At 37.1% G+C, this 22,602-nt stretch overlaps 1 protein-coding gene across 2 annotated transcripts in view; it reads right to left on the reverse strand.

The window, feature by feature from the left end:
- NPR1 (natriuretic peptide receptor 1) overlaps positions 1-22,602 on the reverse strand; it is a 336,428-nt gene that overhangs the window by 75,099 nt on the left and 238,727 nt on the right. For both annotated transcript variants that reach the window (XM_053704226.1, XM_053704235.1), the window contains exon 12: positions 7,200-7,304. In XM_053704226.1, the coding sequence (XP_053560201.1) occupies positions 7,200-7,304 (105 nt within the window). The remainder of the gene's footprint in view (positions 1-7,199; positions 7,305-22,602) is intronic.

The following is a 22,602-nucleotide window of genomic DNA, read 5'->3' on the forward strand; positions in this document are numbered from 1 at the left end:
TGTCTACTGGAGTGATGATACTGAGTAGGGAGTGTGCCTGTTTTACTACCATGGCATCCTGGGAGCCCCCCACAAACTCCCATTCGGCCCCACCTAATGGTGGGTAACCTCCTGTCTGTAGAAAGTCTCTCAGAGTGCCAGATGGATCCGTAGAGATTATCATTGTTTTTAGTGAGTACCTTGGGTCTGAAGCTCTGCAGAAAGCTTCTGCAGGAAGGCTATGCAAAGCCTTTGACATCTCCCCTCTGTATAGTGGCTTGTGTGATATCCAGGAGGTAACCTCCGAGTGCTGAGGTTTCCCCTGCCAGGGGTCTGTGTCAAGTGGATTTATTTACATTGCACCCTCAATAGTTGTAGTTACTGTGCTTGTGGTGGTCAAACGGCTCAATAGATAGTCCAATGGGGCATTATCTAGAAGGTATTGACACCGTTCTTCGAATCTGGCCATGTGGATACTTAGGCTGTCTTGTGGGACTGCTTTCTATGTGGTAGCCATTTTAACTGCAGGGTAATAAAAGCCTTTTGCTTTGATTCCCCTTAAGTAACTTATCTTCTTCTTTGTGCTTGTGTCCCTTCTTGCAAGAGAACGGTATAGATAGAGTCTGTGCCGGGATGTTTGGTGTTGGCTGAATACCTCGGAGTACCAAGGGGGGTAGCGTTGTCTATAAAGCACTACCATGTGCTGAAGCCAAGTAGTGGTCAAAGAAGGTGATTTTTGCTGTGGAGGTTCAACTGGAGCTCTAGGAGTGTGCAACCGGCTAGGATCGCTGCTAAGAAAAATCCCTGTGGTGTTCTCATTTTTATCTTATTTCCCTTTATTTTATTATTCTTTTCTTTTTTTGCACGTTGGAGTGGCCTGTTTTATATTGGGAGTTTTTATTTCATTTTTTTTTCATTTCAAGTTTTTTCTGTAATGTTTTAAAGGCATGTACATGATCCCAGTATTATTCACAAAGGAACTTTTGAATAGCTACATGACATTTGCAATTCCATTGATTATAATGTAGGGTTCAAGATATTAGGGTGCAGGATATAAGTTTCATGAACAGGTTTTATTGAATTTAGGCCAATGAATTGAATGGGAGTCAAAAGCGACCTTCCACTGTTGTAATTTGAGCTGCTCAAGTGCTATGCTGTTGCTACGCTGCGACTTCCTTGCTATCAGTAGAGATTCCCAAAGCATCTAGCATTTTGTATTGATGTTGAAAAATCTCCAAATTATATTTCTCTGCTTTCTTTATTTGACCTACAAGGTTCACGTTTTTATTTGTATAGATAAATTCTATAGCTTCTGCTATAAATCAATTAGGAGACTTGTTTTCAGAGTGGTCTTATGAAGACATTTCATCAATATCAAATGCTGTTTGGAAATTACTTTTTTTTTTCCACAGAGGAAACCTTGAACCTGTGGATTTATTTTCAGAAATAGGTTTATATAGATGCATCACGCAGGTATTTGTTTTCCATACAATATTGTCGCACATTGCACAGATTGATACTGTTTTTTTTTTTTTTTTTTTTATGTTTTTGCAAACCTTCTAAATTTGAAGGATGACTGCATAAAATAAAACTGAACAAAATATTTGTCTTTTTTATCTCTTCACCTTTTAGAATATGTTGAATATATCGCTTACAGCAAGAAACTTATCAAGGCTTATTAGGCAACTCACTTCTAAGGTCACTATTTTCCAAAGTCTCAGTTTTACAGTACACTTGAACAGCGGAGGAGACAAACCATAATTTAATGTGATAACTATCACTGATGCATATCTTAAGGTAGAAGACTTACAGCCCTGCTCTTTCTGAGCTCTACTGGATCAAATCAGATAGCAGTATAACAAATTTTGCTGATCAGCCTTGCAGAACGCTGTCATAGCACACTGGCTGCAGTCTTTTTTTAGTATTAGGCAACTTTTTTTTATTTAAAGAGGACAAAATGTGTCTGTAATTAGCTTTGATTCCCACCTTATGTCTAATGTATGTGTCTCAATGCCAAGATTCCCTTTGCTTCTGCCTGATGACATCACACATTTAAAAAAAATAACACCACTCTCCAGATTTACAGCACTGAAACCTATCTGTGCATTATACTCAACCTCCACCTCCACTTTGTTTCTGCCAAGCAAAATAATGAAACATGGCACAGTAAATGTCAAATACTAGGAACAAAATGATCCGGCAATCAGCGCTGCATGAGACATATGCTAAATAGATAACTCACTTACAGCTAGATTACGAGTTGTGCGTTCCTGTTTTAACGCTGAAAAAATGGTAATTTCAGCGTTAAAACAGCACCGCAGCCATTACAAGTCTTGTCGGTATAGCTGTACCTCAAGCCTTTTACCCTGTAACGCAACATCAGTCCCGCACACGTAACTGATTTTTCCAAGATGGCGTCCCTCGAATTCCGATTGGCTGATAGGATTCTATCAGCCAATCGGAATTAAGGTAGGAAAATTCTGATTGGCTGATGGAATCAGCCAATCAGATTCAAGTTCAATCCGATTGGCTGATCCAATCAGCCAATCAGATTGAGCTCGCATTCTATTGGCTGTTCCGATTAGCCAATAGAATGCGAGCTCAATCTGATTGGCTGATCCAATCAGCCAATCGGATTGAACTTGAATCTGATTGGCTGATTCAATCAGCCAATCAGATTTTTTCTACCTTAATTCCGATTGGCTGATAGAATCCTATCAGCCAATCGGAATTCGAGGGACGCCATCTTGGATGACGTCCCTTAAAGGAACCTTCATTCTGTGTTAGGACGTCGGAAGAAGAGGATGGATCCGTGCCGGAGGTCTTGAAGATTGAGCCGCTCTTCGTCGGATGGAAGAAGATAGAAGATGCCGCTTGGATGAAGATGTCTACCGGTCCGGATCTCCTCTTCTGCCCGGATAGGATGAAGACTTCTTCCCGATGATGGACTTCTTCAGGCGTCGCTTGGATCAAGATTTCAGCCAGAGGATGGACGTCTTCAGCCCACGCTTGGGTTTGGATCAAGACTTCAGCCGGAGGACGGACGTCTTCAGCCCCCGCTTGGGCTTGGATCAAGACTTCGGAGCCTGGACCGATCGGTGATACCCGGCGTGGTGAAGATAAGGTAGGAAGATCTTCAGGGGCTTAGTGTTAGGTTTATTTAAGGGGGGTTTGGGTTAGATTAGGGGTATGTGGGTGGTGGGTTGTAATGTTGGGGGGGGGTATTGTATGTTTTTTTTCCAGGCAAAAGAGCTGAATTCTTTGGGGCATACCCTGCAAAAGGCCCTTTTAAGGGCTGGTAAGGTAAAAGAGCTTTTCTATTTTTATTTTAGAATAGGGTAGGGCATTTTTTTTATTTTGGGGGGCTTTGTTATTTTATTAGGGGGCTTAGAGTAGGTGTAATTAGCTTAAAATTGTTGTAATATTTTTCTAATGTTTGTAAATATTTTTTTATTTTTTGTAACTTAGTTCTTTTTTATTTTTTGTACTTTAGTTAGTTTATTTAATTGTATTTATTTGTAGGTATTGTATTTAATTAATGTATTGATAGTGTAGTGTTAGGTTTAATTGTAGATAATTGTAGGTATTTTATTTAATTAATTTATTGATAGTGTAGTGTTAGGTTTAATTGTAACTTAGGTTAGGATTTATTTTACAGGTAATTTTGTAATTATTTTAACTAGGTAACTATTGAATAGTTATTAACTATTTAATAGCTATTGTACCTGGTTAAAATAAATACAAAGTTGCCTGTAAAATAAATATTAATCCTAAAATAGCTACAATATAATTATAATTTATATTGTAGCTATATTAGGATTTATTTTACAGGTAAGTATTTAGCTTTAAATAGGAATAATTTATTTAATAAGAGTTAATTTATTTTGTTAGATTTAAATTATATTTAACTTAGGGGGGTGTTAGGGTTAGGGTTAGACTTAGCTTTAGGGGTTAATACATTTATTAGAGTAGCGGCGAGGTCCGGTCGGCAGATTAGGGGTTAATAATTGTAGGTAGGAGGCGACGTTGGGGATGGCTGATTAGGGGTTAATAAATATAATATAGGGGTCGGCGGTGTTAGGGGCAGCAGATTAGGGGTACATAGGGATAACGTAGGTTGCGGCGGTGTACGGAGCGGCAGATTAGGGGGTAAAAAAATATGCAGGGGTCAGCGATAGCGGGAGCGGCAGATTAGGGGTTAATAAGTGTAAGGTTAGGGGTGTTTAGACTCGGGGTACATGTTAGGGTGTTAGGTGCAGACTTAGGAAGTGTTTCCCCATAGGAAACAATGGGGATGCGTTAGGAGCTGAACGCTGCTTTTTTGCAGGTGTTAGGTTTTTTTCAGCTCAAACTGCCCCATTGTTTCCTATGGGGGAATCGTGCACGAGCACGTTTTTGAAGTTGGCCGCGTCCGTAAGCACCGCTGGTATTGAGAGTTGCAGTGGCGGTAAATTATGCTCTACGCTCCCTTTTTGGAGCCTAACGCAGCCCTTCTGTGAACTCTAAATACCAGCGGTATTTAAAAGGTGCAGGGAAAAAAAAGCCAGCGTTAGCTATGCGGGTCGTTACCGACAAAACTCTAAATCTAGCCGTAAGTTTGTATTTATTTTAGCTAGGTAGTTAGTAAATAGTTAATAACTATTTACTAACTAGTCTACCTAGTTAAAATAAATATAAACTTACCTGTGAAATAAAAATAAAACCTAAGCTAGCTACAATATAACTATTAGTTCTATTGTAGCTAGCTTAGGTTTTATTTCACAGGTAAGTATGTATTTAGTTTTAAAAAAGTATTATTTAGTTAATAATTGTAACTTTAGTTTAGCTCTATTTTAATTATGTTAAAGTTAGGGAGTGTTAGGTTTAGGGTTACGTTAGGGTTAGGTTTAGCGGTTAATATATAGTTTAATTTAGGTTGTTGCGATGTGGGGGGCTGGTGGTTTAGGGGTTAATAGGTTTATTTAGTGGTAGATGTAGGAGGCCAGAGGTTTAGGAGTTAATACCTTTATTTAGTGGCGGCAATGTTGGGGAGCGGCGGAATAGGGGTTAATAACTTTAGTATAGTGATATCGGGAGCGGCAGATTAGGGGTCAATAGTTTTATTTAGGTGGCGGCGATATTGGGAGTGGCAGATTAGGGGTTAATAACATGATTTAGGTGTCGGCAATGTCAGGGGCAGCAGATTAAGGATGTTTAGACGTGGGGTTTATGTTAGGGTGTTAGGTTTAAATGTAACTTTTATTTTCCCCATAGACATCAATGGGGCTGCGTTAAGGAGCTTTTCATTCCACGATTGCAGGTGTTAGGCTTTTTTTTTGCCCGCTCTCCCCATTGATGTCTATGGGGAAAGCATGCATGAGCATGTCAAAACAGAGTTTGGGTTGTGTGCGGTATGGAGCTCAACGCAGCCATATCACACGCACAAGCCGGCTGTTTCAAAACTTGTAATGGCAGCGCTATAGGGGGTTAAATAACGCAACTTTTGTTTATTTCGTTAATTTCCCTATATCGCGAATAACTCATAATCTAGCTGTTACATGGGAGGTATAGTATTCCTTTCCTAAAAGGGCAATTTGTATTTAAACAGCTTTTTATCTTGTGCCCAGTAGCATATGACTATTAGATTTAAATGATTGCTAGCTGATCCTAGGCCTTCGGGGGTAGAGCTACTTACAGACTATGAATTAAGGATCAATTTGCATGAGCACGTCTGTCAGAATCAGATATAGTTATTTGCATTACCTGGAGAGACTCTGTCAGAAAATCTGCCTTGAGTTTCACTACTTATTTACATTTTTGTACCAAGGTTAAACTCAAATGCTGAAGAGGTTAGAACACCAGAGCCTTTTATCCCAATAACTGCCACTCAAAGATGGTATTTAGAAAATACATGTTTCTAATTATTTTGTTAAAACAACATTATTCATTTTGATTGGAAAACATTTACTTCAATATTATAAAATGTAGCTTCCCTATTTTCACTTATTTTTTATTTCCATGTCCTGTTACGTTTCTATCCTTTTGTGGACAGAGGGGAAGGCCTATCTGTTTTAAAGGGATATGAAACCCACATTTTTTTCCTTCATGATTCAGATAGAGAATGCAACTTTCTAATTTACCTTTATTATCAATTTTTCTTCATTCCCTTAGTATCTTTATTTAAAAAACAGGAATGTAAGCTTAGGAGCCAGTACATTTTTTGTTCAGCACCTGAGTAGCACTTGCTGATTGGTGTCTAAATATAGCCACCAATCAACAACCTTTTAGCCACCAATCAGCAAGCTCTACCCAGGGTGCTGAACCAAAAATGGTCCATCTCCTAAGCTGACATTACATTCCTGCATTTTCAAATAAAGATACCAAAAGAACAAATAAAAATTGATAGGAGTAAATTAGAAGGTTGTTTAAAATTGTATTCTCTATCTGAATCATGACAGAGAAAAATTGGGTTTACTATCCCTTTAATGAACTGGTTGCCATGATGTCCTATGATAAACGCAGAATGGTTGTCCTGTTGTAAGAGTGTGTGGTTGTTCTGAGATCTTATGTGGAATGGATGTCTAGGAATGAGGGGAAAGCAGTATGTAGACAAGACAGTAGTTTTTTTCTGATTGAATGATTTCGTCTCTCATCATGTAAACATTGACTTTACAAATATCAGCTGCAGAGTGTTGTCTTTGTGGTATTCAATACTTTTATCTCTATATTATGAGAGTACAGACCAGCAGCTAAATTGTTAAATGGAATTAAGCAGTCTGTTTTCCTAGTGCCCATCAAGATGAAACTACCTTCTTTGCTGAAGTTCTGGCTCACTGAAGTCTGTTCATTCTCACACTCCCACCTAACCCTTTGATCACTGTAAATGTCGACAGTTGCATCATGACATTAAAGGGACCGAAAAGTCAAAATGAAACTTTCAAGATTCAGATAGAGAGCACAATTCTAAACAGCTTTCAGTTTTACTTCTTTTATCAGATTTGCTTAATTCTTTTGCATCCTTGTTGAAGAGCAGGCTTAGGCGCAGCTATGCACTACTGGAAGTTTAATTTGGACTTTTCTGTCACTTTAATAGTGAAAACTACAAAGAAAGAAGTGTTTGTTCTGGTGTGTGTATAGTGGAGTAGTTCTTGAGAAAAAAGTTTCCATGTTCTAAATAAAGGATCTGGGATGTTTTGGAATACTTAAGAGTAGTTGCAGGGGTAAGGGAGATAGTTACTTACCTGCAGGCTGCCTCTGGGACAGTACTCGGTCAGGATGCATACATTTGGCGGGTCAATGCAGGACCCCACAAAGCGTGTAAGATGTTCATTCTGCACATCCCTCATCTGTTAAGTAGACAACAAAAAGACAACATCAGTGAGTGAGATAAAGAGGGATGGAGGTGTGTTTGTGTATTCGTCTGTGTGTGTGGGGGAATTGTTCAAATCTACAAGGAATGTTATGCCAAAGACTGAGGATAAGGGTCAGTTAAAGGGGTATATATATATATATATATATATATATATATATATATATAGTGTATATATGGATAAAAAGTAAGTGAAGAACAATGCTATTTCATGTATTTCTATTTTAAAAACAAAAAAGTATTCACATTATTTCAAAGGCATATGGTATGTCAAGGTGTTTGACAGGAAAGGCATCAAATGTGTATGTATATATATATATATTGAAACAGAAATGACAATTAAGGTCAGCGCACAACCACTATGTAAAACTATTCTGTAGATAAAGATAAATAAAAAAAATATATATATACAAGATGTATTGAATAGAAACAATTCAATTAATAATTATTGATATGTTCTCAGGTAGGAGTAGTTTTTAATCCTTAGTTTCAGCGTGTAGCAAAGGTTGCTATTGCCCAGGCTTTTCTCAATAAACACCAGCTGCATCTCCTCCAAACGCTGCTTGCCTTGCATCTTACACAGATTGCAGTTGCTCCCAGAGAAAAAGAGCGCAATGAACTTGGGAATAAAAGAAAGCTCCAAATAGTGTGATAACGTTTAACACACAACTTGTATTACATAAACATAAGGTACTCACAAGAGTACAAACAAATATTGCATATCAAGGTATCTTTGTTCCTCATTCAAAGAGATTTCAAAAATATTTGTTTGTACGCATGTGAGTACCTTATGTTTATGTAATTAAAGTTGTGTGTTAAACGTTATCACACAATGAGAGGGTGACTGCAATAGGGAACAGTGAGAGGTTGACTGCAGGAGGAACAGTGGGAGGTTCCTCCTTCAGTCCTTCAGAAGGAACAGTGAGAGGGTGACTGCAGGAGGAACAGTTAGAGGGTGACTACAGGAGGAACAGTGACAGAGTAACAGAGTGACTACAGTAGGGACAGTGAGAGAGTGACTGCAGGAGGAACAGTAAGAGAGTGACTGCAGGAGGAATAGTGAGAGTGAGACTGCATGCAACAGATAGTGACTGCAGGAGGAACAGTGAGAGGGTGACTTCAGGAGGAACAGTGAAAGAATGACTGCAGGAGGAACAGAGAGAGGGTGACTGCAGGAGAAACAGTGAGAGGGTGACTGTAGGGGGAACACTGAGAGGGTGACTGTAGGGGGAACACTGAGAGGGTGACTGTAGGGGGAACACTGAGAGGGTGACTGCAGGAGGAACAGTGAGAGGTTGCCTTCAGGAGGAACAGTGAGAGGGTGACTGCAAGAGGAACAGTGAGAGGGTGACTACAGGAGGAACAGTTAAAGAGTGACAGAGTGACTACAGGAGGGACAGTGATAGAGTGACTGCAGGAGGACCAGTGAGAGAGTGACTACAGTAGGAACAGTGAGAGAGAGAATGTAGGATGAACAATGAGAGGGTGACTACATGAGGAACAGAGAGAGGGTGATTGCAGGAGGAACACAGAGAGTAACTGCAGGAGGAGCAGTGAGAGGGTGACTGCAGGATGAACAATGAGAGAATGACTGCAGGAGGAACACAGAGAGTGACTGTAGGAGGAACAGTGAGAGGGTGACTGCAGGAGGAACAGAGAAGGTGACTGCAGGGGGGAAAGTGAGATAATAACTGCAGGAGGAACAGAGAGAGGGTGACTACAAAGAGGGACAATGAGAGGATGACTGCAGAAAGAACAGTGAGAAAATGACTGCAGGAGGAACAGTAAGAGAATGACTGCAGGAGAAATAGAGAGAGGGTGACTGCGGGAGGAACAGTGAGAGGATGACTGCAGGAGGAACAGTGAGAAATTAAAGAAATTTGTAATTGCCTCTCATCACAGCTACAAGATACAAAATCAACTCTATTATAAATGCATGTATCTCATCATTGATAAATGAACCATACAACCTTGATATTTTTGTATAAAATGTTTAGTTGTGTGTACATTTTGCAATATACTTTTATTATGTATTTTTCCCTAATAAACATAATAAAACTATTAACCCCTAATCCGCCAAACCCACACAATGCAAATAACTAATTAAATTACTAATCCCCCTAACCTAACACCCCCTAAATAACCCTAATTACCTAAATTAAAAAATACTAACTTACAATTAAATAAAAAATCTAACATTACTTAAAAAAAATTAAAAAAATTAAATTAAATTAATCTAAGATTACAAAAAATAAAAAAGTCTAACATTACATAAAATAATAAACCAAATGATCTAAAATAAAAAAATAAGCCTAATCCCTATGAAAATAAAAAAGCCCCCCCAAAATAAAAACACCCCCTAGTCTAATACTAAACTACCAATAGCCCCTAAAAGTTAAATAGCTCTTTAAATTTAAAAAATACTAAATCCCCCCTCTAGCAGTAAAACCCCCCACCCACCAAACCCCCCAAAATAAAAAAAATAGCACTAAAAAATCCTAAACTAGCCATTGCACCTAAAGGGGCATTTGTATGGGCATTGCCCTTAAAAGGGCTTTCAGCTTGTTTACTGCCCTTAAAAGGGCATTCAGCTCTTTTAAGAGTGCCCAATAAATCCCTAATCTAAAAAAAACAAAACCCCCAAAAATAAAAAAAAGCCTAAGTCTAGGACCAAGCCGGCGCGGAGCGGAGATGAGCGCAGAGCAGGACTCTTCAAATCAACCAATAGGATTTCAGTAGTTCTCATCCTATTGGCTGATTTGTATTTGAAGAATCAAATCAGCCAATAGGAATGCAAGGGACGCCATATTTAATTGCGTACCTTGAATTCACTATTCATGTGTATGGCGGCGATCATACGAAGAGGATCCTCCACGTTCCATGGCTACACAGTTGCTGGTCCTGCTCCGCGCTCATCTCCGCGCTGGCTTGGTCCTGGATGAAGAAGGAAGAGGTCCCGCTTGAAAGAAGATGTTAGCCGCCTGGAAGAAGACTTCACCGCCTGGAACAGGACCTTCTCCGCTGGACTTCAGGAATGGTGAGTACCTATTTGGGGGTTAGACCTAGGTCACTCTTAATAGAGCTGAATGCCATTTAAAGGGCAGTAAAAGAGCTGGATGCCCTTTTAAGGGCAATGACCATACAAATGCCCCTTTAGGGGCAATGGGTAGTTTAGGATTTTTTAGTGTTAGATTTTTTTATTTTGGGGGGTTTGGTGGGTGGGGGTTTTACTGTTAGAGGGGGGAATTAGTATTTTTTAAATTAAAAGAGCTGTTTAACTTAGGGCAATGCCCTACAAAAGGCCCTTTTACGGGCTATTGGTAGTTTAGTATTAGATTAGGGGGTGTTTTTATTTTGTGGGGGCTTTTTATTTTCATAGGGATTAGGTTTAATTTGTTTATTTTTCGATCATTTGGTTTATTATTTTATGTAATGATAGACTTTTTTATTTTTGTAATCTTAGATTAATTTAATTTTAGGTTTTTTATTTTTAAGTAATGTTAGCTTTTTTATTTTAATTGTAACTTGTAAGAGTACTACCCTCCATAAGAGACTACCCTCCATAAGAGACTACTCCGAATCTTCCAACACTTCACTGCCATCCTCGTGTGATGAAAGGCAAAGAATGACTGGGGGATGAGGGGAGTGGGGAAGGTATTTAAGCCTTTGGCTGGGGTGTCTTTGCCTCCTCCTGGTGGGCAGGTTCTGTATTCCCACAAGTAAGGAATGAAGCCGTGGACTCTCCTCATATTAAGATGGAAAATATATATATTAGTCTGAAAGAAAGGCCTAATATCCTATATTAAATAAGTGTCTGATAATTAAACAAATAATTGTATTGGTGAATTTAAAATGTTTGACGGTATTTCAAAATAAACAGCATTTGCTTTATTCCAGAATCTGATCCCAAATGAGTTTTGGAAATGAATACATCTGAAATAAGTTGTCCAATGGATTATATCATATCTGTGTTTTTGTGCATTCAAAATAACATTATCAAGAGATGTACTAAATATGGAGTATATTTATATTAATAGGAAATGAGAATCCAATAAATATATCTGTAAAATTTGTTACTACAGAGTTCACTTCCAATTACATATATGATATAAGATGGTGACTGGGAAATGCAATACATATACCAGTATATTAAATGAACTGATATATTAATATCATACTGAAAGTATTAAATTAAAATCCTTTTAAGTCCCCTCATAAAAATGTGACTTTTGAATACATCTCTTAAAATATTATAAGTAGGAAATTATAGTGAGACATACACTAAGGATATGTATGTTATATATATATATATATATATATATATATATATATATATATATATATTCTATAGAATTGATAATTATGCCACGTTTGGTCTTGAAATGTGCATCCTCAGTAGTATTAAATAGTCCCACATATGTTGACCAGATAGTTTATTAATACTAGGAAATAATAAGTATATTGAGTATACATTTATGAAAATCTATATTGTTCTGTACTTTAAAGTATTTTGTTAATGAAGGTGCATTCTGTTGCCTGTTGTCCCTTTGGTGTTCAATGCGTGAATTACAACCAAAGGGTATTTTAAATTGTCAGGGTATTTAAATTACCATATGCATTACCAGTAACCTATGAGAGGTGAGCTCCAGTTTAAAGGGCGTAACCAGATCCTATTGGAATGATTAGAGAATGAAGGAGTGGCTTATGACTGATATAGGCTTTCACTCTATGCAAGAAGACAGTGTCACTTTGTAAGAGAGAGATACACATTTTGGGCCTATACTTTTTCTGAGTCCTGGCTGGAACACTCTCTGTGGACAAGAGAGATACTCTGTGACCTGTACCCTTGCAAAATAAGTGGAATATTCCTTCATGTATGACCAATAGAAACATCTGGATATTGAATTATCATATTGGCTATTGGTAACGTATTAATGCTTGTTTTATATTTTTAATGTTTTAAATCAAGGGTATTCTATAGCTATAGTTAAATTGTAGCTGTGATTTAAAAGGGTATTTTGTATTTCTAAATTAACATTGCATAGTCTAGGGTAGCTTAGGTAAGAATAATCATATTCAAAATTAAGTAATTTGACCATAGAGGAAAAGAGAGATTTTGTATTTTATGTTTATAAAATTGCTTTAGAGTTGCTGTAAAATAGTTAGAAGTTGCATGTGCTATTGTGGCTAGATTAGACTTATTAATACAGCATTATTAGATATATGTTGTGTTGATAATATAATTGTGTACAATCTCTGGTTGATTATTTGAAATTTTATAAAACTATTTTGGGCCAAATAGCTTAATTATATTTTTCTGAAAGTTCTATTAGATTTTTTGAGATTTGGTAAGATTTGTGTTGAAATATCTGGTTATATTGTTAACTAAGCATTGTTAAGTTAGTAGTCCGCATCTTGGCATTGGAGTAAGTATTGCTGGTTAATTGCAAATTGACTTGTAAGTTTAATGGTAATATCTGATGTTTAATTCATTTTGAGCTTAGGTTAATTTATAGAAATATTTCTTACATTTACAGGATAATAGACAATATCTATTGAATAGTAATTATTCTAAATATCTCTATGGCCTGCTTAATATTTTAAAGTTGTGTTGTTCAAAGATATAACTGGTCATAGGTGATGTTCAGTTGCTACATAAATATAATCAAAGTGTATATAAAGATTAACTGATCAGAATTCAGGAATTAATTTAATTTGAGATTAAATATTAATGTTTATAATAATTTTATTGTCATAATTTCTAGAGATCTCAATATCATTCTGGAATACACAATAGAGATTATATAACGTTTCACTGGAGTGTATTGACAAATTCCACTGTATTAATTGAAGATATTGCTGATGATAATTTTATGAACGATTATTTATATTCATAATTCCATTAATCAAAAATATTATTACGTATAATTATATAACACGTTGGAGGTTACTGCTTAGATACAATGAAATGATCTCGTAACCTAGGATATATAACAATAACATTATCCAACAGCTTCAAAAACAAGATAAATGGGGAAGAGAGAGAAAGAAACAAAAGGATGAAGTACAATATAAGGAAAAACATAATTTATGTAAAAACTTACCTGATAAATTAATGTCTTTCATAGTGGCAAGAGTCCATGAGCTAGTGACGTATGGGATATACCTCACTCATACTTCAGTTTAACGAATGGCCAAAAGGTGAGGTGTAAAAAAAAAAAAGTAAAAAGCATACAAAAAGGGGAACTGGAAAAAATAATGTGCTTTATACAAAAAAATCAAAACCACAAAAAATAGGGTGGGTCTCATGGACTCTTGCCACTATGAAAGAAATTAATTTATCAGGTAAGTTCTTACATAAATTATGTTTTCTTTCATGTAAGTGGCAAGAGTCCATGAGCTAGTGATGTATGGGATATAATACCCATACCCAAGATGTGGAAGTCCACAAGTCACTAGAGAGGGAGGGATAAAATAAAAACAGCTAAATCCGCTGAGAAATTAAATTAAAAAAATAAAAATAAGTTTTCTTAAAAATGTCAGAAAAACTCAAATCAAAAAGGCAATAGAATCAAACTGAGACAACTGCCTGAAGAACCTCTCTACCAAAGGCTGCTTCTGAAGAAGCAAACACATCAAAATGGTAACATTTAGTAAAAGAATGCATAGAAGATCAAGTTGCTGCTTTGCAAATTTCATCAACTGAAGCTTCATTCTTAAAAGCCCAAGAAATGGCAACTAATCTAGTAGAATGAGCTGTAATTCTCTGAGGAGGAGACTGCCCCACCTCCAAATAAGCTTTGTCAATCAAAAGTTTCAACCAGGATGCCAAAGAAATGGCAGAGGCTTTCTGACCTTTCCTAGAGCCAGAAACAATAACAAATAGACTAGAAGTCTTTCTGAAATCCTTAGTAGCCTCAACATAATATTTCAAAGCTCTTACCACATCCAAAGAATGTAAAGACCTTTCAAGAGTATTCTTGGGATTAGGACATAAAGAAGGAATAAAAATTTCCCTATTGATGTTGTTAGAATTCACAACTTTAGGCAAAAATTTAAATGAAGTCTGCAAAACAGCTTTATCTTGATAGAAAATCAGATAAGGAGACTCACAAGAGAGAGCAGACAACTCGGAAACTCTTCTAGCAGAAGAGATAGCCAAAAGAAATAACACTTTCCAAGAAAGTAGTTTAATATCCAAAGACTGCATAGACCCAAAAGGAGGAGCCTGCACAATTCTCAAAACCAAATTAAGACTCCAAGGAGAAGAAATAGATTCAATAACAGGTTTAATATGAAACAAAGCCTGAACAAAACAGTGAATATCAGGAAAGTTAGCAATATTTCAATGAAATAAGACAGAAAGAGCAGAAATTTGTCCTTTCAAAGTACAGTATTTGCAGACAAACCCTTATCCAAACCATCCTGAAGAAACTGTAAAACCCTAGGGATTTTGAAAGAATGCCAAGAATAATTATGAGTGGAACACCAAGAAATATAGGTTTTCCAAACCCAATGATAAATTTTCCTGGAAACAAACTTACGAGCCTGTATCATAGTGCTAATCACAGAGTCAGAAAAACCTCTATGACTAAGCACTTAGCGTTCAATTTCCATGCCATCAAATTTAGAGATTTGAGATCCTGATGGATAAACGGCCCTTGAGACAGAAGGTCTGGCCTTAAAGGAAGTGGCCAAGGTTGGCAACTGGACATCTTGACAAGGTTTGCATACCAAAACCTGAGAGGCCAAGCTGGAGCTATCAGAAACACATAAGATTGTTCCATTATGATCTTGAAGATCACCTTTGGAAGAAGAACCAGAAAAATATAAGCAGGTTGGTAAAACCAAGGAACTGCTAGAGCATCTACCATCTCCGCCTGAGGATCCTTGGACCTGGAAAGATATCTTGGAAGCTTCTTGTTCAGACGCAAGGCCATCAGATCTATTTCTGGGGGACCCCACATCTGTACTAATTGAAAAAAACACAACTGGATAGAGAGCCCACTCTCCCGGATGTAAAGTCTGATAACTGAGATAATCCACTTCCCAATTTCTTATCTTGAGGCAGAAAAACTCCCTTACCCCCAGTGATAGTGGAGATAATAGAATCCAACTGAGAACCAAATAAATTACTACCCTGAAATGATAAAGAAAGTAATCTAGATTTAGACACCATATCAGCATTCCATAATTTAAGCCATAAAGCTCTTCTAGATAGAATAGCTAAAGACATAGATTTAATATCAATCTTAATAATATCAAATATAGCATCACAAATGAAATGATTAGTATTTTGAAGTAGAAGAACAATGCTAGTTAAATCAGGATCCGATAACTGCTGTGCTAGACTGTCCAACCAAAAAGTTGAAGCAGCAACAACATCAGCTATAGCGATAGCAGGTCTAAGAATATAGCCAATATGTAAATATGCCTTTCTAAGATAAGATTCAATCTTCCTATCTAAGGGATCCTTAAAAGAAGTACTATCTTCCATTGGAATAGTAGTATGTTTAGCAAGAGAAGAAATAGCGCCATCAACCTTAGGGACTTTCTCTCAAAGCTCTAAATTAGATACAGGTAAAGGATACCCTTTTTTAAACCTAGAAGAAGGATTAAAAGAAGTACCAGGCTTAGACCATTCCTTAGTAATCATATTAGAGATGGCATCTGGGATAGGAAAAACCTGAGGAGTAACCTTAGAAGTCTTAAAAACAGAATTCAAACATTTGCTATTCTTTTTATCAAGAGGACTAGATTCCTCAATACCCAAAGTAAACAATACTTCCTTTAACAAAGAACGGATATATTCCATCTTAAAAAGAAAGGAAGATTTATCAATTTTAGAATCTGAAGTAGGATCCTCTGAGCCAAAGAAGTCCTCATCAGCAGACAATACTTCAGTATGCTGTTGGTCAATACAAACTTCATCAGAATTATGAGAAGTAGGAAGAGACCTTTTACGTTTATTTGAAGGCGGAATAGCAGTCATAGCCTTCTCTATGGCTGCAGCAATATAATCTTTTATATCAACAGGAATATCATGTACATTTGACTGTGAAGGATTTAACTGTAGATGCATTTGTACTTATAGAAACTTTATCAGCATGAAACAATTTCTCATAACAAGTGCCACAAACTTGAGCTGAAGAAGAAAGATCAGCCAATTTACAACACACACACTTAGCTTTGGTAGATTTTGTTTTCAGGCAACTTGGTTCCTACAGTAACATCAGAGGCAGGATCAGTTTGAGACATCTTTAAAAATGTAACAAATTTTTTAAAATTTTTTTCCAATTTCCACAAAATAGCAGTTTCAGGAATGGGAAAAAATGCTTATATGAAAAACAAAAGCAAATAACATAGCCCTCTGTAACAAATGAAAGCAGAGAGCAAAAGAGGGAGAGACTTAATATAAAAATTTTTGCCCCAAAAATGACGCTAACAAAGATGACGCAAATGCTGAGAAAAAAACTTTTGGCGCCAAGGTTTAACAGGAAATTGCACAATTTGCGTCATAACAGGCGCGACTTTGCACCAAAACAATTTGAGTAAAAAAAGACGCAATAAAAGACGTGACTCGCATCACAACAAACGCAATCTCAGCACCAAAAACAAACAAACCAATAAACAAAAGTATTTTGCGCCATTGTGAGCCTAATTTGCCCGCAAAAACTAGCTGAAACCTCAGGAAAGTAAAAAATATAATACATTTCTCCCAAACATAATTTTCCATGCTGAAACTGTTAGACTGCAAAGGGAAATAAACATAGACCTGCCTCATGGCAAATATATGCAATATATATTTAAAGCTTTAAAAATATAAAGTGCCAAACATAGCTGAGAGTGTCTTAAAAAAGATATATATACTTACCTGAAGACACCCATCCACATATAGCAGAAAGCCAAACCAGTACTGAAACATATCAGCAGAGGTAATGGTAGAGGAGTATAATGTCGATCTGTAAAGGGAGGTGGCAGCTGAATCCCCACGACCGAATTTACAGAGAGCCTTAGAATAGATTTCCCATAGGTGAAAACATGGTATCATCAGGCAATACTCCCTTCACATCCCTCAGACAAACACTGTACTTTGAGAGGAAATGGGCTTCAAAATGCTAAGAAGCACTTTTCACAGAAGAAATCAAGCACGACTTGCTTCACCATCCTCCAACGAAGGCAAAGTTTGTAAAACTGAAGTATAAGTGAGGTGGGAGGTGTATTTATAGGCATCTTGAGGTTTGGGAAACTTTGCCTCCTCCTGGTAGGAATGTATATCCCATACGTCACTAGCTCATGGACTCTTGCCACTTACATGAAAGAAAAGAGAGATCTGATGGCAGAGAGGAAGACAAAACTGTGTGTTGGAGGAAAGAAATACAAAGTGCAATGATAAAAAAAACAGTACAGAGAAAACGAGAGGAAATAGAAGAAAAATAACCATGTGAAGAAGAGAGAACATGAAAAATAAAATAAAGAAAATGTAAAGGCCAAAGAAAGTAAAATTAGTAAAGAGATAAAATTTGGAGAGAAATAAAGTCAATGACAGCGAGAAAGACTCAACGAGATATGGTTCAACCAAGGTGTTTACTGCCATGTTACTTTTTTCCTCTGGACAGACAAATGTTTTGTGAAAATATAAATATTTGTATTAGTAAACAAACTATTATTTAGAAAATTAAATATGACTAAATCATATGAAAGTGCAGATCATATCCATTGAACCATCATTAAGTAATTGAACCATACTGACTTAACTGAAACAGAAACCTATGTGCTGCACAAGGGTGTGGTAGAGGATTAGCGTTTGGTGTAGGGGCAGATAAAACATGCTGGAGGGCTTCAGTGAGGTGACCACAGCCTAAGGATGGACATGCTTAGGTTAGAAAAATAAAATGGAAAGTGAAAAGAAATGTATCCTACACTGACTAAGGATCGAAAGGAACCAATGCATTACTGGGAGATAGCTGAGCACATCTGGTGAGACTATGGGGTAGATTTATTAAAGAGCGAGTGGACAAGATTCGCTGTAGCGAATCATGTCCGTTCGACCTTGCTAAAAGCCAACAGCATATGCTGTCGGCATTTATCATTGCACATGAATTTCTGTTTAAATGCTTGTGAAATGCTGCGCCCTGCTCGCTAGCAGGAGCCATCAATCATCCTGAAACGATGGGGCTCCAAAGCATCATCCGCTGTTTAATAAATGGAACCCTATGACAAGAGCTAAGTTGAGCACAAAATGGTTGCGATATTGTGCGTTAATATCACTCAAGCGCAAATAAGAGTGCTTCTTTGTTTGTGCTCATATTACAAGTCGAACGTTATTTTTTATCACTCAAGTGTCGATACTCTAGGGCAGTGTTTTTCAACCAGTGTGCCGTGGCACACTAGTGTGCCGTGCGAGATCCTCAGGTGTGCCACGGCAGACTGACAACAGTGTGACATATTTTTTAAACTTTGCTTGTTTTTTACTCCCAGTGCAGGGGTAGTTTGTAGGAGGCATGGCATAACAGCACAATACATACAGTAGGTGTGTGTTTGTGTGTATGTGTATATATATATGCTGTATTAGGCTACAATGTGTGATTTTTTTTAATTTTGGGATGGTGGTGTGCCACGGGATTTTTTTAATGTAAAAAAGTGTGCCACGGCAAAAAAAAGGTTAAAAATCACTGCTCTAGGGTGTGCTTACATTTGCATGTCAGATATTGGGGGTGCGCTCAATCCCTCACTACTATGGGGAAGCACAGGACTTCAGGTTTCAAAAAGTGCTACATTTTAAAGTTTTTAATTGAGCATGAGTGCATTACTTAAAGGGACATGAAACCCCAAAATTTATTTCATAGCTCAGATAGAGAATCCAATTTTAAACAATTTTCCAATTTATTTCTATTATTTAATTTGCTTCCTTCTCTTGTTATCCTTTGCTGAAAGGTTTATCTAGGCAAGTTGAGGAGCAGCAGAGAACCTAGGTTCTAGCTACTGATTGGTGCCTGCATATATATACCAATGTCATTGGCTCAGCCATGTGTTCAGTTAGAAACCAGTAGTGCACTGCTGCTCCTTCAACAAAGCATTCCAAGAGAATGAAACAAATTAGATAATAGAAGTCAATTAGAAAGTTGTTTAAAATTGTATTCTCTATCTGAATCATGAAAGAAATGTTTGGTGCTTCATGTCCCTTTAACTCACATCTTGTAATACAAATGCAATGAGCATGATAATAGTGTTCCCTGCACTATCCATTAAAAGTATAGGGAGGCTTAAAAAAAATGTCCCATCATGCTCTGGTTAAAATTGTTAACCATTCACTTGTAATACCATATTGTGTGTTATACTTAATGCCAGACCGAGTGCAAGATAACACACCCTGTGCTATCACTTGTGCTCCCCTTGTAATCTAGCCCAAAGTGTGCATTCGGAAGTTTTCTTAGCTGCCTAAGAAGTCAGCCGCTCGCGGCACTCGGCTCTTTTCGGAGCCGGATTTCTTCTTGTGAAAGTGCAATACACTAAGATCTGGATCTGTGAGCTGCAGCCTTCTTCCACATTTGTGTGCTAATAAAACTGCCGAATGCACATGTCTAGTAGCTAACGATCAATTACTAGATCAATTACTCCCAGTAGTGCATTGCTATTGATGCTTTTCAACAAAGTAAATTTGGTAATAGAATTGGAGATTCTTGAAATCACATGCTGTATTTTAATTGTTAAATTTGATATTCAAATCCCTTTAACCCTTTTGGTGCAGATGAGGACAGCAGTGAATTCTTAAAGGGACACTGAACCCAATTTTTTTCTTTTGCGATTCAGATAGAGCATGACATTTTAAACAACGTTCTAATTTACTCCTATTATCAAATGTTCTTCATTCTCTTGGTATCTTTAATTGAAATGCAAGAATGTAAGTTTAGATGCCGGCCCATTTTTGGAAAACAACCTGGGTTGTTCTTGCTGATTGGTGGATACATTCATCCACCAATAAAAAGTGCTGTCCAGAGTGCTGAACCCAAAAAAAAAAGCTTAGATGCTATCTTTTTCAAATAAAGATAGCAAAAGAACAAAGAAAAATTGATAATAGGAGTAAATTAGAAAGTTGCTTAAAATTGCATGCTCTGAATCACAAAAGAAAAAAATTGGGTTCCGTGTCCCTTTAAGTAATTTGATGCAGCTGATAATGGTTTTGTGGGTGTTGGGGTCCTAGTTATCTTTATTCATCATTGTATCACCCCTAAGTCTCAAAGGTATCAGTATCTAATGCAAAGTATTACATTTAATACTTGTCCTTTGCTCTTTCCAGGCCAAAAAATAAGGGTAAATGGGAGCAAAGGGGTGATTAAAGGAATATAAAGCCCAAATTATTTTCTTTCATGATTCAAAGAGAGCATACATTTTCAAACAGCTTTCCAATTTACCTCTGTTGTCAATTTTGCTTTATTCACTTGGTATCCTTTGTTGAAGGAAATAAATGAACTACTGGGAGCTAACTGAACAAATCGGTAAGCCAATAACAAAAGGCTTATATGTGTAGCCACCAATCAGCAGCTAGCTCCAAACTCCTGAGTCTACCTAGATATGCTTTTCAATTATATGGTACCAAGAGAACTTAGCACATTAGAAAAGAAAAGTACTCTGGAATGCTAAGATTACTGTATATGCTCTATCCGAATCATTAAGGGAAAAAATGTGTTTTATGCCTCTTTAATTAAGTTAAAAAAAACAACCCCTACCTTTACCATGTTCCATCCTCATTCTGCTCTGTAGTAATCTTTGTAAACACCCCTCATTTTTGAGGACTAGAAAAACTCCTGGTTGCAATAGCCTCTAGCAGACAAGAGGTTAAAGTGATGGTAAAACGTTCCCCTTTATATAAATATATCCGGAATGTTAGCAATATTTTAGATGGAGTTTGACTCATTAGTTGTAATGAACATACGTTTTACTTTACTTTTTATTGCAGCGCTGAAATTTAAATCCCTCGCACTCCGGCAGCCCACTTCAAAACTAATTATCTTTTGTGAGCTCACGGTTTGAACTGTTCTCCAATTTGCGCTGTAGAGAAAAAAACAAAAACTAGTGTGAGTGCTGTATGGCTAGAGCTCCGATTGGAGAACAAACCGTTAGCTCATAAAAACTTACTTTTGAAGTGGGCGGTCGGAGCGCGGGGTTTTTGAATTTCAGTGCTACATTAAAAAGTAAGTTAAAGCGCAACTTCATTACAACTGATTAATTAAACTCCATTTGAACTATCAAATGGAAAAACAAACTGCGCTAAATTTCCCGCTGTCTAATATAACCAAATATCATAAATAAAAATGGCCACACTCTTTCAACAGTCTATGTTATATAAATCACACGTAAATTGCAATATAGTAAAGAAAGCACCAAGCTATGTTATGGATACGTGAACCAGTTTGAATACCAAATGTAGGTGACCAGTCTATTAGCCGTAATAGGTGGTGTGGGATATGTCCCCCGTGCTGTAATAGCACCAAAAGTACCTCAATGTAAACTCTGCAACGGCAGAGGGTAAGTCACAGGTAAAACCTTAAGTTCCATGTTTCAGGGATAGAAGAAAACCGTTGTGGTGCTGTGACGATGAGTGATTCTAATTTGTGAACAGAAAGGGTCAGATATAGTGAGACTACAAGTTTTAGGGATCATATCAAGAAAGTACTAACAAGATGTTTTTATTGTATGATGTTTTTATTGTACAAATGTTTTTATGTTTTTTATGTGAGCAATGATATATTTATTTTGCTCATTTGCACTGCATATTATTAAATTACCGGACCACTATGTTGTCACAGGTGAGGTGGATTTTACCTGTCTACTCCCCCCCCCCACCTGCTTGGTCCAATAGTGCTTTAAATAATAGCATACTTTGCTCTTATCTAGATCGTCATTACCTTCCCTTGAAAAATCCTGGTCGAAACCCAGGAGAAACGCGTTGGCTACACTATCTGGACAATATACAGTATGCACACTTATGCTTACTTGCCACAATGCCAGCTGTTCAGTGAGGTTAACTGCAGTCCAAACCAGATTTCACCCCGAGGGTTATACGCTGGGAGAGCGTTAGGGTGTCTTTCAAAATGATCCCGGAAGGATTTTTTGCGGCTCACCTACACAGTGATCTACAGTATATTACATGCTGTTTTTAATCAGTTATTCTGTAAGTACGATTTTATCTTGTGCGCAGTGCGCTTGTTAATAAACTCCACTTGATAAGAGTGAGCTTTTCTGTCTTTTGTCTTCCATTTGAAATATCGCTA

The sequence above is a fragment of the Bombina bombina genome, chromosome 1 (genome assembly GCF_027579735.1).
Source record: "Bombina bombina isolate aBomBom1 chromosome 1, aBomBom1.pri, whole genome shotgun sequence".
NCBI classification, from domain to species: domain Eukaryota; kingdom Metazoa; phylum Chordata; class Amphibia; order Anura; family Bombinatoridae; genus Bombina; species Bombina bombina.